The 16468-nt window shown below is 35.5% G+C and overlaps 2 protein-coding genes across 2 annotated transcripts in view; one reads left to right on the top strand and one right to left on the bottom strand.

Annotated features, from left to right (window-relative positions):
• Window positions 1–14640, top strand: part of mrpl33 (mitochondrial ribosomal protein L33) — an 18807-nt gene extending 4167 nt beyond the window's left edge. The window contains exons 3-4 of the mRNA XM_060933172.1: window positions 1065–1171; window positions 13785–14640. Coding sequence (XP_060789155.1) covers window positions 1065–1171; window positions 13785–13834 — 157 coding nt within the window. The 3' untranslated portion in view covers window positions 13835–14640. The remainder of the gene's footprint in view (window positions 1–1064; window positions 1172–13784) is intronic.
• rbks (ribokinase) overlaps window positions 1–16468 on the bottom strand; it is a 172656-nt gene that overhangs the window by 4988 nt on the left and 151200 nt on the right. The gene's annotated exons all lie outside the window — the stretch shown is intronic.

The raw sequence follows: 16468 nt of genomic DNA, 5'->3' as shown, positions 1-16468 counted from the left end.
GGAACCTGCCGATGACATCACGTTTCACTACCGCACGGAAATTAAAAGGGTAGGTGACTTTGGTTGCAAAATTAATATACTTGTCGTTGTCAAAAAATTATGTTTGATATATCATTTTGAAGCTAAAAGATTTCTTTGTCTAGTCATGTTGTCATAAAATATATTGTATTTTATGCCAAAGAATACATCCAATGGTGGAATGGCACTTTAATCCCACAGGGTGTCGATAATGGTGGACACCGGTGAAAGTGATCACTATTATCGACACCTCACGCATGTGACTTCTCAAACGCGCGTTTAGATACAAAATGGCAACTGTCAAATGAAAGAGTAAGAAACAAACAAAATAGGTTTTGAAGAGGAGATCATGAAATATCGGTGAATTTAATCAGTAAAAACATGTCCACGATCTTTCCACCATGCTTACCTGCGATGATCACGTCCAGGTTTTTCTCAAATTGTTGATCATGCTTTAAAAAAAAAAAATTTCCATTTCAGGTAACGAGCTGTGTCATCAGATGACAAGATCAAAGGGTGGGGGGGTCTTCTGGTTGATTAATTAACCAATAATAACTGTTGGAACTGAAACTCATCTTTGTAAAATTTGTTTTTTTGTTATTATTGGTAAATCTGAAAAGGTGTCGATAATTGTAGCCACCGCTTGCGCTCTCTCTCATATATATATATATATGAGAGAGGATATTACACAGTGGCGCAAAGATATGAAGTTTATCTTTGAGTCGTGAATGGATATTTCACGAGTGAGCGAAGTGAATGAGTGATATATTTTTCAACACAAGGAGATAAACTTCATATCTTCAAGACAATGTGTTATTTTCTTTTTTATTATATAGACACGTTCACAAATAAAAGGTACCCAAATTTATCAAAACAATTCATTGATTTCCTCATGAGTGAAGATATTGGGAAATATGCTACTCACTGTCCCAGATGTAGTTTGTATAAAAAATACAAGTGGCGTATTTCCCAGTAAAACACACGTGTGTGTGTGTGTGTGTGTGAGTGAGACACCTCAGAATTTTATGGATGTTTTTGCATTTCAGGACTGTGTTGGTGCAGATGATGAGTGCTGCAGGAACCGGTTACTGCTTCAACACCAAGAGAGGACGACTCCGAGAAAAACTGGTGTTGCGCAAACACGACCCTATAGGTACCTTTACAAACGATATAGAGGATCGGTATTTAAAGGACACACCCTCTACCCTGAAACACATTCGTTATGTTTCTACTGAAATGTTTGTGGTGTCTTAAGTGATTCTGGGGCTGGTTTGTTATTGTATTTTAGTTATTCCTGCGAGAAGTTAGTGGGTGGTTGTGGCTCTGACCTCACAGGAGGACATCGCTAGTGCACTTACAATGGTGTTTCATAGGAGAACAAAACATATCAGCAAATTCATACAGAAGGGATCACGGTCAGGTTTGGTTGTTATATCAATGACAGTGTCGATGACAAATGTTTGACTGAAAATCATCAGCTCAGAATGGCATCACAAAATAAAACTTGGACGCTGCATATTAATTATAAAGATTAATATGCAAGTACTTCAAGGTGTTTTTTTTTTATTTATATCGACTAAATTTAGAGAACAAATTTAGTGTAATCGTTTTTCCTACTATGCCACAGTAAGCTAAAATTTTCTCAGCTGGAAATTAGTGTGTGAAATTGTACAGAAATGGAAGCTCAGGGAGCCAATCAGATTGCAGCCTTCACTGTTCTGAAGCTTGTGGCCAGAAAAGTGTACTTAAAGGAGAACTGAAGGCAAATTTTTTATTATCAAAATTTTATTTCTCTCATTTTATTAAATATCAGAATGCATTTTTGATCGCTATTTTGTTGCTGCTGTAGCAAGTTCTGAGTGTTTGAAATACGCTCTGTAATATATCAGTCCGTATGTCAAAGCAATGGGCGTAAACGAGATTCGTTGAGACCTGTGCGAGACATCGTAGGACGGAAGTAAAACGTACAGCGGAAATCAAAGCGACCGACATCTGCCAACGTTCCCTGTGTCCGAAATTGCTCACTCGTTCACTACTCCCTATATAGGGAATTACTATATAGAGGACTATACAGTGAGCTCATTGGTAAAATAAAAAAAAAAAAAACGCTTTCGGACACTAGTCCGTCGCGCTGGTATTTACGTCATTACTGTCGCACGATTAAAACGTGCCAGATCAGTCGGCTGGTGGGTTTCAAAATAATAAATACATGCGTGTGTTTTTGTGATAAATCCATATTATACTGAGTGCATTTCACACATTAATCAATACAAAGTACCTGCAGCTTTCAGTTCTTTTAAATCAAGGCTGAACACTTTCTTTCTTCTTTGCCACTGACTTTTATTAAATCACATTTGAGACTTTTAATTTAATTTCTTTCAGCGCGACCGCAAAAAAAGATGCGCGGCGCTCTCTTTCGAATGCTGATGTGATCAAGCTGGAAGTTTTGCTTGTTTTGATAGCAATCAGGAAAGTTTGAAAAAAGTAGGCAGTAATCGTCATTTAAACTCGTTTTTGTGCAATATTTAGTTTGGAAAACAGTTTTCAAAATGGCGGCACTCACACCTGGCTGACACTTCACGTTTCGAAGTCTCGCAGAAGTCTCGTGAAGATCGCGCGGATAAGCGACGCCTGCCGTGGACCGAACGGACTAAATTCAACACGGCTAAAAACCGAATACTTAATTGCAATTAAGTATTTATTAAATATTTAATTGCAATTAGTTGCCAATACGAGTCACAATATAAGGTCACTAAAACCGAAAACGTAATCGAATAACACGTTAATTAAGAAATAAAGCAAGTTTAAAAATGACTTCAGTTCTCCTTTAAGGTATCAGAAACTCTTCCTGTGCAAGAAACTGTCTTTTATTAACTTCATATTTCCATGTGTTTACAGGATAACTTTGGCAGTAGTTGTTTTGTGGACATCACAAACTCTTTACATTTTAGATATTAGGGATGGAATATTATTAATTGTTTTTGCATATAGTTATAATAATAATAATTATTATTTATATACAGTACTGTCCACCTGTCTTAGGTACCATATTTGTTAATTTTTTTTATTTAATTTTTTTAAATGATTACAAGTCAGTACAAAAACATATTTTAAATTTCCAAACATTACTTTTTTTGAAAAATAAAAAAATAATCTCAGAAAAATGTTTTTAAAATTTTAAACGTCATGGGTAAAGGGTCATGATTTAGTCACTAGGCTTAGATTGTTGTGCTAATGTATTGTTTCACGGCTCCTAACTTCATAAATAGTCCGGTATTTCCACATCAATTCTCCCTTAATGTAATAAAATAAAAAGAAATGCTTATGAAAGTCAACTAATTTAGCAGCGAATCTTTTTCTGTATTAACTCAATACAATATAATACAATGCAGTAATCTTTATTAGGTTCCCAAAACTGGGTCTGAAATAAATAAAAATATTCTATGGAAATATATAGATATATATAATATATAATATTATAATATTTTATATATATATAAATATATAATATATATTATATTATATATAAATATATAATATATAATTAAAACCTAATAATAAGAGTACTGTTTACAACGTTATCAAAATGATCAGAACTAGGTGTATAACCCGTTCTCCAAATAACGCAACTTTTAAGTTGTGTTTAAAAATGGATACTGTGACAGAGATGTGGAAATTTCCTCAGGGAGTGAGAACCAGACCGAGCAATAATTTCTCTCTAAAGAAATGAGTTGTTTGCCTTGGCAGAACGACACTTGAGGATATTCAGATTGTTACTGTTTGTAATATTCTGTTGATGTACTGTATATTTGAGCGTTTCCTGAACAAGCTAGTGAGATAATTAGGGGAAGATTATTCATACATTTATACAGAAGTACGGCGTCTCTTATGGTTAATAAATCAGACACAGGCAAAAGCTTCAGTTCCTTAAGAGTAGGTGTTATGTGATCATATTTGTGCTGCTCAGATAGAATTCAGGCAGCAAAATCCCGGACTCGCTCTAATTTATGAATATTTCAATTGCTGGGACCTGACCAGACAATAGAACGCTAAAAAAAGCTTACTGTCCGAAATCACTCGCTATATAGTGGACTATATAGTCAGGTCGCCATTTTGTAGTGCTGTCGGAATGTATAGTGAGGATTATTTACACCCTATTTAGTGCACTCAAAGTGTCCCACAATGCATCACGAAAAGCAGTGTACAACCGATGGTCACTAACCAAAGCAATATATCCCATCATGCATTGCAGTCGCGCTGAAAGAAATTAAATTAAAAGTCTTAAATTAGATTTAATAAAAGAAGAAAGAAAGTATTCAGCCTTGATTTAAAATAACTGAAAGCTGCAGGGACTTTGTACTGATTAATGTCGGAAATGCGCTCAGTATAATATGGCCCAAAAAAAAAAGATAGTGTGTTTCAGGTAACATGAAATACTAAAATAAGGTCGGTAGGTAGGAAAAAGTTTTTTTTTTTTTTCTTAATTTTTTTTATTTTGTTTGAAAAAATTAACACAAGTAAACATCTTACAAAATAGTATTTTGGCACAGAATCCTTTATACCACACATCATAATAAAATAAAAGTGTTTTAAATCTTTAAACGAATAAAAAAAAATATCGCAAGAGTTCGAGTTATGATCTACGGAAGCGTATTGCTGCCACACTCAAAAAAAAATTGGCTTAGAATCAAGTAATTACGTGAAAAGATATTGTTAACAAAGTTATCACGTTTTTACAATATATTTATCATGTAATAACATATCACGTAATTTCATGATACGAAATTATCACGTTATTCCATGATATTTTCATGTAATAACATGAAAACACCTTATCAAGAAATAATGTGAAAATAACGTCCTAGGCTAGGCTACTTCCATTAAAAGCAGACGGCCTCGCCTAGCCTACTGTAGAACTTGGGTCGAGCAAAAACACCGAGCAAAAACATGACTGAATCCTGAATGACTCCTATTTGTATAAATAGGGGACTACATAGGCGGCAAAATGTAGTGTTTTTCCCTGCCATGGAAGTGCACTTGTATACTGAAGAGGAAGCAATTTGCATTACAGCCTTGAATGAGGATTCAAAATGGCGGCTCGGCTCAGTTTTCCCTTCCTCCTTCAGTATACAAGTGCGCTTCCATGTTTATGCAGGAGGGCTGATAGAAGTGGCGAAACATTTTACTTTTTATCGTTTCTTTCACAACTTGAATGCGTTGAAACAAAAAATTATGACAAACTAACGCCGCTTACGCTAAAATATCGAGGGAAATTTGTAATAAAAACTTTACGGTCGGCAATTTCGCCACCGAAATTCTCGATCGGTCGGGTTACCGGAAACACACTATTTTTTTTATTTGGCCTATGGATTTATCACAAAAACACACACATGTATTTATTATTTTGAAACCCACCAGCCGACTGATCTGGCCCGTTTTAATCATGCGACAGTAATGACGTAAATACCAGCGCAACGGACTAGTGTCTGAAAGAGTTTTTTTTATTTTACCAATGAGCTCACTATATAGTCCTCTATATAGTAATTCCCTATATAGGGAGTAGGGAGTAGTGAACGAGTGAGTGAGGGATTTCGGACACAGGGTTAGAAAGAGTTAATGATTGTACAGTGTCTGTTGGTTGAAAAGGTGACGGATCCTACTTTACCGTTACTAATTTGCTTATTAGATTTGCGGCGAGATAAATGGGGTTACTCAGTATATCGTATGCTGCCTGATGATATTGCAGTTCCAAGTTGTGATTTCATAGCATACTGGTTTTTTTTTTTCATTCTTTTAATTTAAATTTTTAAGTGTATTGCTTTGAGTGTTTTTTATTTATTTATGTATTTATTAATTTTTTAAAGGATTTATTGCTTCATGCACATGCTCCGAAGTATTTTTGGAGGGATGGAAATACTGGTAAATAATACTAGGTATCACTAATCAGTTACTAGTGATTAAATAGCAAGTGTAAGGGAAGTGATTTCTCACTTTATTTGTCAGGGCACAAGGAATAATTAATATTAATGTCAGCATGTATGTAGTTCAACATTAAATCATAATAAGGAGCCATGAAACAATGTCGTCACAATAATTTCAGTTTATTTATTTTTTAAATTTATTAAATAACTGTAACGCCTTATTACTCACTGCTAACTTAGTAATTCAGGAACTGGAATTTAAAGTGCTACCATTTTAATTTGCTTTAATGCAGAAGAGCATGAGTGACCACAGCCACTCAAATGTTTTGGAACGCTTGGAGTTTCTTATACAGTAGTTTTATCCCCATTTAATCACTTTCACTGCCACAGACCAAACAAAACGATCCAGAATAGCAGTTTAATAAGCGACTCGAAATCTTTATAGAATTTGTTACCTGCTCGCTCTCAGATTCTAAAGCAACTCTGAATGAGTGATTCATTAAAAGGCAGGCACTTAGAGGCTGAACATGTAAAGCCTAAAGGTATAATACTATCAAACAGCATGAATGACCGGTACATACAGTACCGGTCAAAAGTTCGAACTCGGACTCATTCATAGTTTTTTCTTTATTTTGTATTTTCTACATGAGAGAACAATACTGAAAACATCAAAACTATGAAATAACATCTGGAACAGATATGGAGTTATGTGGTAAAGAAAAAGTGTGAACAATTTTACAAAAGTAGTCACCTGGAATGCTTTTCAGTTAACAGGTCTGCCTCGTCAAAAGTTAATTAGTTCAATTTCTTGCGTTCCTAATGTGTCTGAAATCATTAAATAGTAAATAATAAAAATACAGTAAAAAGCCCTATTCAAGACCTCAACTGTAGTAATCCATATTACGTCAAGAACCGAACAACTACGTAAAGAGAAACGACATCCATCATTACTTTAAGACATGAATAAGTGACTTTTAATTCATAAAATAAAGAAAAACATTTAATTCGAAGGTGTCTAAACTTTTACCTGGTACTGTATATGAAAGAGTTATGAGGTATAAATGGATTTAATTATTTAAACCAACTACAAAATAGCAGTGATTTATATTTCAGATCCTAGGAGCAGATTTGATGTAACTGATGAAGGCTGATTTACAAACTTCTTTTTTTTAAAAAACAAAATTAGGGAAAAAAAAGATTTCAAATAATTTTTATTCGCTTTTTGAACATACAACAAGGATTTACTGAACAGTACGAATAACTCGACAGGTATTTTTTGCTCAATGTTAATTCAGTAAAACGAGCAACAAAATAGATGAATTTTCACAAGCTACTTGTAATGCAGTAGGAATCCGCAAACTTTAATTGTAGTGCAACGTTTTCAACTTTTCTCTCTCTTTTTAGAGTTTGAGTAATCTCTCTCTTTTTGTTAATTATAAAAATAAATTTGTTGAAAGAGTTCTTCATTAAAAATAAATGTATTTTCAAAATCATTTTTAAAAAACAATAATTTTAATGTCAAGTTGCAGTTCAGCTGTTGCACTATTAATTTCTTGGCAAAAACCAAAGCATTAAAAAGCTAAATATGGAGTAACAGTGTATTTCATTTCCCGATCTCATTGACTTATTTTTCTTTTAGCAACACTGCCAGTCAAAAGTTCCTGAACACCCTGTATTAAAAAAAAATTTAATAACCATCATTGAAAAATTAAAAAATGTGGCCAAACAATTAGTATAAATGAATTTAAAATTATTATTATTATTGCAATGATAAATGTTTCCTATGACTGTGTTACTGGAACAATCGAGCTCTAATCTAATAAGTAAAGCTACTCTGTGCATTAAACACACCACACACAGTACTGCGCAGAAGTCTAAGGCCCATGTAAAGACACGCTGTAGAGCAAAGATGCCTTCAAAAATAATAAAATTAAATGTTTTTACATCAATTCAATTCAGCTTTATTGTCCTATGTACTCGAGAGAGTTTCACACAGTACAGTGAAATTCTTATTCTGTGAATCCTCCAGCAACATTACCTAAACATGAGCAAAGACATTAAAAAAACAAAACAAAAGGAAGTAATTGAAGTTAAATAATAAAGTAATTAACATAAAGAAATTAAAGCGATATCAAGTCATTCAAAACAAAGACATAAATAGTAAGAAAGGTGCAGTAAAGTGTCGGTGCAAATAAATAAGTAGTTCAGTGCAAACTCTACAGGACCGGGGCAGACTTGGGGCGATTACGTGAAATTCAATTACGATTACTTCTAAAGTTTAGATTACAATTACGATTACATCACATGTACTACAATTACGATTATAGCAAATACTATGCAAAATTCTGTTATGGATGAGTGCTTTTGACCTATTTTGGCACTTATGAGCAATACTATTCAATGAATCAAATGATGAAAATAAAGGAGAAAAAGAACAAGAATGTTAGTTTTATTTGCAGCATTTATTATAATTTTTCATCATGTATGTTTTCACATATAGTCTCTATCATTAACGTAAAATGTAATGTAAAACTGGCCAGTGTACATTAAAGTGCAAGAGACTATATGTGAAAACATACACAATTTCTTTCTCCTGTTTATTATGAGCAGATCGGTTGATCTGTAGTGCAGACACAGGAAACATGACTGAGCAGTTTTTTCCAGAGTTAAAAGTATTTTCCTCAAAATTTTGTTCTATTTTGAGTTTAGAGTAAAAGTTGGAGTGGGAGCAAAATTACAGAGTAATTGTGTAAGAGAGTTGGTTGTGGCTCTGAACTGAGTAAAATAGTACAAGAGTTAATTTCAAGACACAGTGAAGAGTCAAATACCAAAATAAAGTCAAATCCCAGATAAATGAAGGTGTTGTAAAAAGCAGTTTTAGAACGGTGTTGGAATGTGTGAAAAACATCACCTTGACCTGATGGGATTAAGAGTTGGCAGTGGGAGGGATTTTCACGCTTCTCATTGAATGGAATGGAATTTTTTACTCTTCTCATTGAATACCCCTTCCACTGCCAACCCTTTATCCCAAAACAACAGGACATGATTTTTGTTGATGGCCAGTTATTTATCCAAATCAATGGAGCAGATTTAAGTTTTTGTGCTCGATCCATTCCAAAGACTGAACAGAATCACCTCAAGTGACCAAAATGGTTCGACACAATGGGTAAGGTCATGTTTTTTCACACGTTCAAACACAGTTCTAAAACTGCTTTTTACAACATCATCTTCATTTATCTGGTTTTTTTTTTTTAAAGTATAATCATGACATACTGAGATATTATTGTAGCTGAACTTGTGCTGAATACAAAAAAGTTATATGACTTTGAAACTACTGCTTAGATTTGTTGAAATTGATGATAAAATCATTAGAGTGCCAGAAAATACCCTCAGACCCCAGAGGATTAAAGTCTACTGACCTTGCAGGTAAATGGACCAAAGATGTTCAATGTACACAAGGTACCAGTGTTCTTCACTTATATTTTTACCATCATGTAATTTTGTTATACTTACAGTTTATGATTACCATTATTGGTACCTACGATTACGATTACAGCATGTTTCCTGAGTAAAATCACAATTACATTATGATTACATTACAAAAATTTAATCGATTACAATTAGGGATGTTAACCAATGACCGTTTGACCGGTGGTTGACCGAATCAACGTCAACCGGTTAATTTTTTTTTTGGTCGTCGGTTAAAAAAAAAAAATCAATCGTTTTGAAGCTGCCGATTTTGGAGCGGAGAACCTGGAATTCTGTGCTGTAAACGCTTGGGGCATGCCATGCGGTGTAAGGACGACAGCTGACAAATCAGAAACACCCATTCAGTCATGTCCCGCCCTCCCGCCCCAGTTGAACACAGCTGCCACTCGGCGAAAGAAAAAAGTGTAGACTCAGGCTTTTTAGCTTACAAATTACTATTGGTTTTTTTTTTAAATTATTATTAGAAGGCACATGGAGTTTAGTTCTGCCTTGGCCAGTGCATTCTGAAAGTATGTTTCGATCTGTAGCCAACAATGCATGTTATTGCAGATCATATCTCTCCACACAAACTAAAGGCACAGATGCCGACTTTTTCACGGCTGAATCGTGCAGATCCAATTTTTTTTTTTAGGGGGGGCGTTGGAGTGTCTGAATAATTTCATCAGAGTAAATTCTGTATTAAAATTACTAAGTAAGCAAATGCCATTACAGTCCATGAAACAGGAAGTATAAGAAGAAAACAGTAAATCAGAAAGCTGCGCACATTTGCACAGCTTCCGTGAAAACGTGCGCAGCTTTCTGATTTACTGTTTTCTTCTCATACTTATACTTCCTGTTTCATGGACTGTAACGGCATTTGCTTATTTAGTAATTTTAATACAGAATTTACTCTGATGAAATTATTCAAACACTCCAACGCCCCCCGTAAAAAAATAATCGGATCTGCACGATTCAGCCGTGAAAAAGGCGGCATCCGCTGTTTGTATCCCTGTTTAAACTCATAGGTTAACTGACTTTAACCGGCTAATGAGGCTCGGTGGTCGGTCAAGATTTTTTTTAGTTTTCGCCATCCCTAATTACAATCAATTATGATTACAATTATAATTACTCCATGTCTAGACTGGGGAGAGGCAGTGGCTGGGTTAAAAAATTTTTTTTTAAATATACTATAAACAGTAATAAATGAAACGAAGTCAGTATTTGGTGCGATTAATCTTTGTTTTAAAAAAAAAAATAGTAGTCTGAGGTCTAGTGAGTGCAGTTTTATAAGGAAATGAGCTGTAGGTTTTACTGAGCATCAACCAGCCACGGTGACACAGTTCTTCTGGACACTTTGTCATATTTTCATCTTATTTTTGCAGCAAAACCCAGCAGCCTTCATTATGTGTTTTGGTCTGAAAAGTGTCTCTTATGTAAGATGCTGCTTTCTTTACTGATATACAGATGTTTTTATGCCTCCGCCACCTTAAGGTGCAGGAGGCATTATGTTTTCGGGTTGTCCGTCCGTCCGTGCGTGCGTCCATGCGTCCGTCCCGAAATTTTGTGAACGCGATATCTCAAAGGCAAATGAAAGGAATTTCACCAAACTTTCGCCATTTGTGCATTTGGGGACAAACATGAACTGATTAGATTTTGAAGTTAAAAGGTCACAGGTCAAGATTGCTGTGAGGTCAAATGTCCATCCCCAAATCACAACTTAATAAGGCGTGTAGTCTACCAGGCGGAGGCATCCCCATCGACGCCGTTGGCGTTGAGTTCTATCTAGTTCTGTCACATTTATGCACAAGTTGTGCTTGAAAACTAACGACTGGAATCTAATATAAAATATGTTTTGTACTGATTTGATAATGTCGAAGTTATAAAATAAAAATCTATAGCAAAGATTGTACTTAAAACAAGAAAATAGGGTGCATAAGACTTTTGCACAGGAATATATACATACATATACAGTACCAGTCAAAAGCTTGGACACGCCTTCTAGTTCAGTGTTTTTCTTTATTTTTATTAATTAAAAGGCACTTCATGTCTTAACCAAGGCTAATGACGGGTTATTTTGTTGCTCTTGTTTTATTGAATTAACACTGAGCAGAAAATACCTGTCTAGTTATTAGTACTGTTGAGTAAATCATTGCGGTATGTTCAAAAAGCAAATGAAATATACTCAACAAAAATAAAAACTTTACACTCGTTTCAAAGTCAATAATTTGAACATTTTGGAAAATAGGGCGGCACGGTGGTGTAGTGGTTAGCGCTGTCGCCTCACAGCAAGAAGGTCTGGGTTCGAGCCCCGGGGCCGGCGAGGGCCTTTCTGTGCAGAGTTTGCATGTTCTCCCCGTGTCCGCGTGGGTTTCCTCCGGGTGCTCCGGTTTCCCCCACAGTCCAAAGACATGCAGGTTAGGTTAACTGGTGACTCTAAATTGAGCGTAGGTGTGAATGTGAGTGTGAATGGTTGTCTGTGTCTATGTGTCAGCCCTGTGATGACCTGGCGACTTGTCCAGGGTGTACCCTGCCTTTCACCCGTAGTCAGCTGGGATAGGCTCCAGCTTGCCTGCGACCCTGTAGAACAGGATAAAGCGGCTAGAGATGATGAGATGAGATGAGATTTTGGAAAATAGGTTTGAAATAACGATTGTATTCAATTATCTTGTCATTAAAGATGCTATAGCATACAGATCATGTTTGTCATGGAATCGGTTCCACCGGAAATGTGACGACAATGTCCATGATCAAAAACTGTGAGTCACAACTTAATGAAATCATGTCAATATCGGGTGTGTCCTCCACGGGCGTTCACAACTGCGATACAACGTCTCCTCATGGATTGGATGATGCGTCTGAACACAGCTTGGGGAACGCGCCGCCATATTTGTACCAACATGGCACCAAGCTCCTGCAAGTTCTGTGGAGGGTTCCTTACGGTCGGCTGTGGTGCCAGTTTGATGGAGACGTGTCTGGAGATTATGGATGGTCTGTCGACTGCATCCCATAACCCTCGCAACGTCAGTGACGGATGTTCCCGTATTCAGCATGCCAATGGCACGTTCACGCTGAATGTTTGACAGTCGTGGCATTGCAAATTAACGAATAATTAACCATCAAACCTTGTTTTTCCTGAGATGACACTCTACTCTGCTACCGTGAGATCAATTGCACGTGTATCAATAGGTCACGTCACTTGTGTCACGTGGAAACGTGATTTTAGCGTGCAGTGCTCTCGCACGTGCTACGTAGGCCCGACCAGTAGAATGAATGTGTGACGTAATGCCCTTGACAATGCATTTAACCATAATCACAACAAGAACTCTTTCAAGAAAAGTTTCTAAACACTATTTGAAAAATAATGAGTGTCAAGTTTTTATTTTTGCTGAGTATATTTTGTCTAATTTTGTAAAAAACACAGTTTGTGAATCAGCCTTCGTCAGTTACATCACATCTGCTCCTCGGATCTGAAATATTGTAGTTGGTTTGAAATAATTAAATCCATTTATACTTCATAACTCTTTCATATACAGTCTGAAAGTTTAAAAAAAAAAGGTAAAAGTTTAGACACACCTTCCAATTCAATGTTTGTTTATTTTTATTAATTAAAAGTCACTTCTTCATGTCTTAAAGTAATGATGGATGTCGTTTCTCTTCACTTAGTCGAGCGGTTCTTGACCTAATATGGATCACTACGGTTGTGGTGTTGAATAGGGCTATTTATTATTTGTATTTTTCTTATTTACTGTTTGATTTCAAACGCATTAAGAAGGCAAGAAATTGCACTAATTAACTTCTGACGAGGCACAGTGGTTAATTGAATAGCATTCCAGGTGACTCCGTCATGAAGCTGGTAAAGATAATGACGATAGTCTGTAAAGCGTCATCAAGGTAAACGATGGATACTTTGAAGAATCTAAAATACGAAACATATTTTTGTTTTTTAACCCTTTTTTATTTACCACGTAATTCCATATACGTTCCAGATGTTGTTTCATAGTTTTGATGGCTTCAGTATTGTTCTACAATGTAGAAAATAGAACATACAGAAAAACCTATGAATGTGCAGGGGTGTATAAACTTTTGACTGGTCCTGTATGACACATGATGATCCTGTTTTGATGATTTTTTTTTTTTTCCCCTCATGTGAAATCCTCTCACATGATTAATTTGCTCAGCTTTGTCAATCATGTGATAAAGTTGAGTTGTTCAGTATGATTTCAGTGTCTGCTTTAAATAAACTAGATTGTTTTCAGCTACATTTTTAAAAATCAGATCTAAAACATTTATGGTTTAAAAATAAATTCTAAATTCCAAGTAATTATTTCCATGTAATTTTTTGTTGTTGTTGTTGTTGTTGTTTATTTCCATTCACAGTGAATAAACACGTCCTGTTCATTGAGAAGAAGAAGATCCGATCTCTTTAAACACGGACCAAACACTTTTTGGAGAATTTCAGACTCCTGTATTTAAACGTGCTGTTTCAGATCGTGGCTAAGACGTGTGTGAGTATGAGATATGAGTAAGAGCACTGATCTACACTGAACTTAACTGAAAGGTCAAGATTATACGAAGCGTGACGACACGCAGCAGTGGAACCCGACGCCCCGAGATCATTCCACAGCACGACGGATTGAGAAATACACCGAGAAGCAATACAGCTGATCATTTAGATACATTTGTCTGGGTTTAGATATCTTTTCTGATAAAAATACTTACGGAAAATAAAATAAATGTAAAATTATAAAAAAAAAAAAAAAGCTTAATGTTGAAATGGCTGAATTGCAACACTGTTTTATTGAACTTTTTTTTTTTAATTGAAAAACGTTAAAAGCTCATTAAAATCACACAATACTGTGAATTTAGAATTCTCAGCTTCAATTGATTGAAGGTTTTTTTTTTTAGTTGTTCATTTGAAAAAGTGGTGATAAAATTTCCAAAGAATAAGTACAATTTAAGATCTGACGTTACAAGTAACTGAGTAAATTCATATTTTGTTTTGATGATATAATATTCTTGAGCAAAAATCACATCACTTGAGTCTAAAAATAATTCATTACTTAAGCACTGAGTTTATTTATCAAAGTTGCTGATGCACCGTTTAGGAAACACGCAGATGAGAAGTAAGTGATGTAAGTGTAATGTTCTATAAATGGCACTGTCTGTGACTATTAATAAATTATAAATCAGTTTGTAAACCATTAACCAAGGCTGCAGTCAGCAGTTATATTTGATAATTGATTATTCTAGTGACTATTTGATGAATCAAATAGTTGGATTGCTTAAAAATTTATATATACAGTGTATATATATATATATATATATATATATATATATATATATATAATGTGTGTGTGTGTGTGCACGCGCGAGCGACAAGTTGGCTATAAGCCATGTACGATGAGATTGAGTGGAATAACTGTTTTGTTCTATCCACATTCACTGTATTTTGAGAAACAGAGCATTTTTATTTTTTGCAAATTCGATAAATAAAAACTTTATACAAAACATCTGACAGAATGATTTCCACTTAGAATGTAAACAAAGCGGCGACATGACAGGAACAATTTGTGAAAAATGCGATAATAATAATTCTTGAAAAAAACAAACAAACGTTCTTACCGTTAAATATTTTTATTCCATATTTTGTTGTTTTGTTGTTGTTGTTTTTTTTGTATTTTTTGGGGTTTTGTTTTCGAGTAGAGTTTTTATTTCGTCCTCGGTTGGTTCAGCAACACGCTCCGCCATTTTGTTTTTCTCTACTCATGGTATATGAGCTGATATCCTAGTAGTAGAGTAGCCAATCAGAGCACGCGATTGCTCATATCCAGTGACTGTGGATAGAAAAAAGAATATATATATATATATATATATTTTTTTTTTTTTTTCTAAGACAAATAAAAAAAAATCATTATTTATGAAAATAACAAAGCTATTTCTGGGGGCGGCACAGTGGTGTAGTGGTTAGCGCTGTCGCCTCACAGCAAGAAGGTCCGGGTTCGAGCCCCGTGGCCGGCGAGGGCCTTTCTGTGCGGAGTTTGCATGTTCTCCCCGTGTCCGCGTGGGTTTCCTCCGGGTGCTCCGGTTTCCCCCACAGTCCAAAGACATGCAGGTTAGGTTAACTGGTGACTCTAAATTGACCGTAGGTGTGAATGTGAGTGTGAATGGTTGTCTGTGTCTATGTGTCAGCCCTGTGATGACCTGGCGACTTGTCCAGGGTGTACCCCGCCTTTCGCCCGTAGTCAGCTGGGATAGGCTCCAGCTTGCCTGCGACCCTGTAGAACAGGATAAAGCGGTGAGAGATAATGAGATGAGATGAGACAAAGCTATTTCTCTACTTATCCTCCATTTAAGTCTAAACACTTCTGTAAGCGATGTTTCCATCAGAGAATTCCTTCTTTTTATTCTTTTTTTGAATTCGTTTTGAAATTATAACATCTGTCTTAGAACTTTTTGACTTACCCTTATGTATCTTGTTTTGGCAGCATTTCTATTAACTAATACTCCTACAGAACCTGTAATTAATTCACTCACGCGTCTCTCGAACTGTAATACAACATTACTGATGTTTCACAGAGAATTTTTCACAACATGAGAATATTATCAAATGCTTATGTTGACCAAATGAGACACCCAAACTAACGTAACATAAAGTAATCCTGAAAGTATTCTGTATAAGTGGTTCTCGCACACTTTTTCTTTTTTTTTTTTTAAATCAACAATATCCACTGGTTGTGTCTCTAACTGAAACACACTGAGGCGAAATTATTTTTGTTTCCTGCGTGTGGATAAATTTATTTGGGAGAAACATCATCCACATAGCACACGTCTGAGGAGTAAATCAGTGCGTGAGAGAGCATATGTTACTGTTTGGTTTAAACACTTGAAACAGTACCACACTGTATATAGAATTAAACTCGTTCACTTCTTCCAGCTTGTCCCGCTTATGCGTGTGGGGTCGCTGCCATGTGAGCCCTATTGATCCACGGCATATTAATTGGAGCATAGTTTTGCGCCGAATACCCTTCCTGCCACAACCCTCCCATTTCCGAGCTCGTGAA

Source organism: Neoarius graeffei, chromosome 11 (assembly GCF_027579695.1).
Source record: "Neoarius graeffei isolate fNeoGra1 chromosome 11, fNeoGra1.pri, whole genome shotgun sequence".
In the NCBI taxonomy this organism is placed as follows: Eukaryota; Metazoa; Chordata; class Actinopteri; order Siluriformes; family Ariidae; genus Neoarius; species Neoarius graeffei.
The sequence above is the reverse complement of the archived record's forward strand: the minus strand, read 5'-3'. Positions and strand labels throughout refer to the sequence as shown.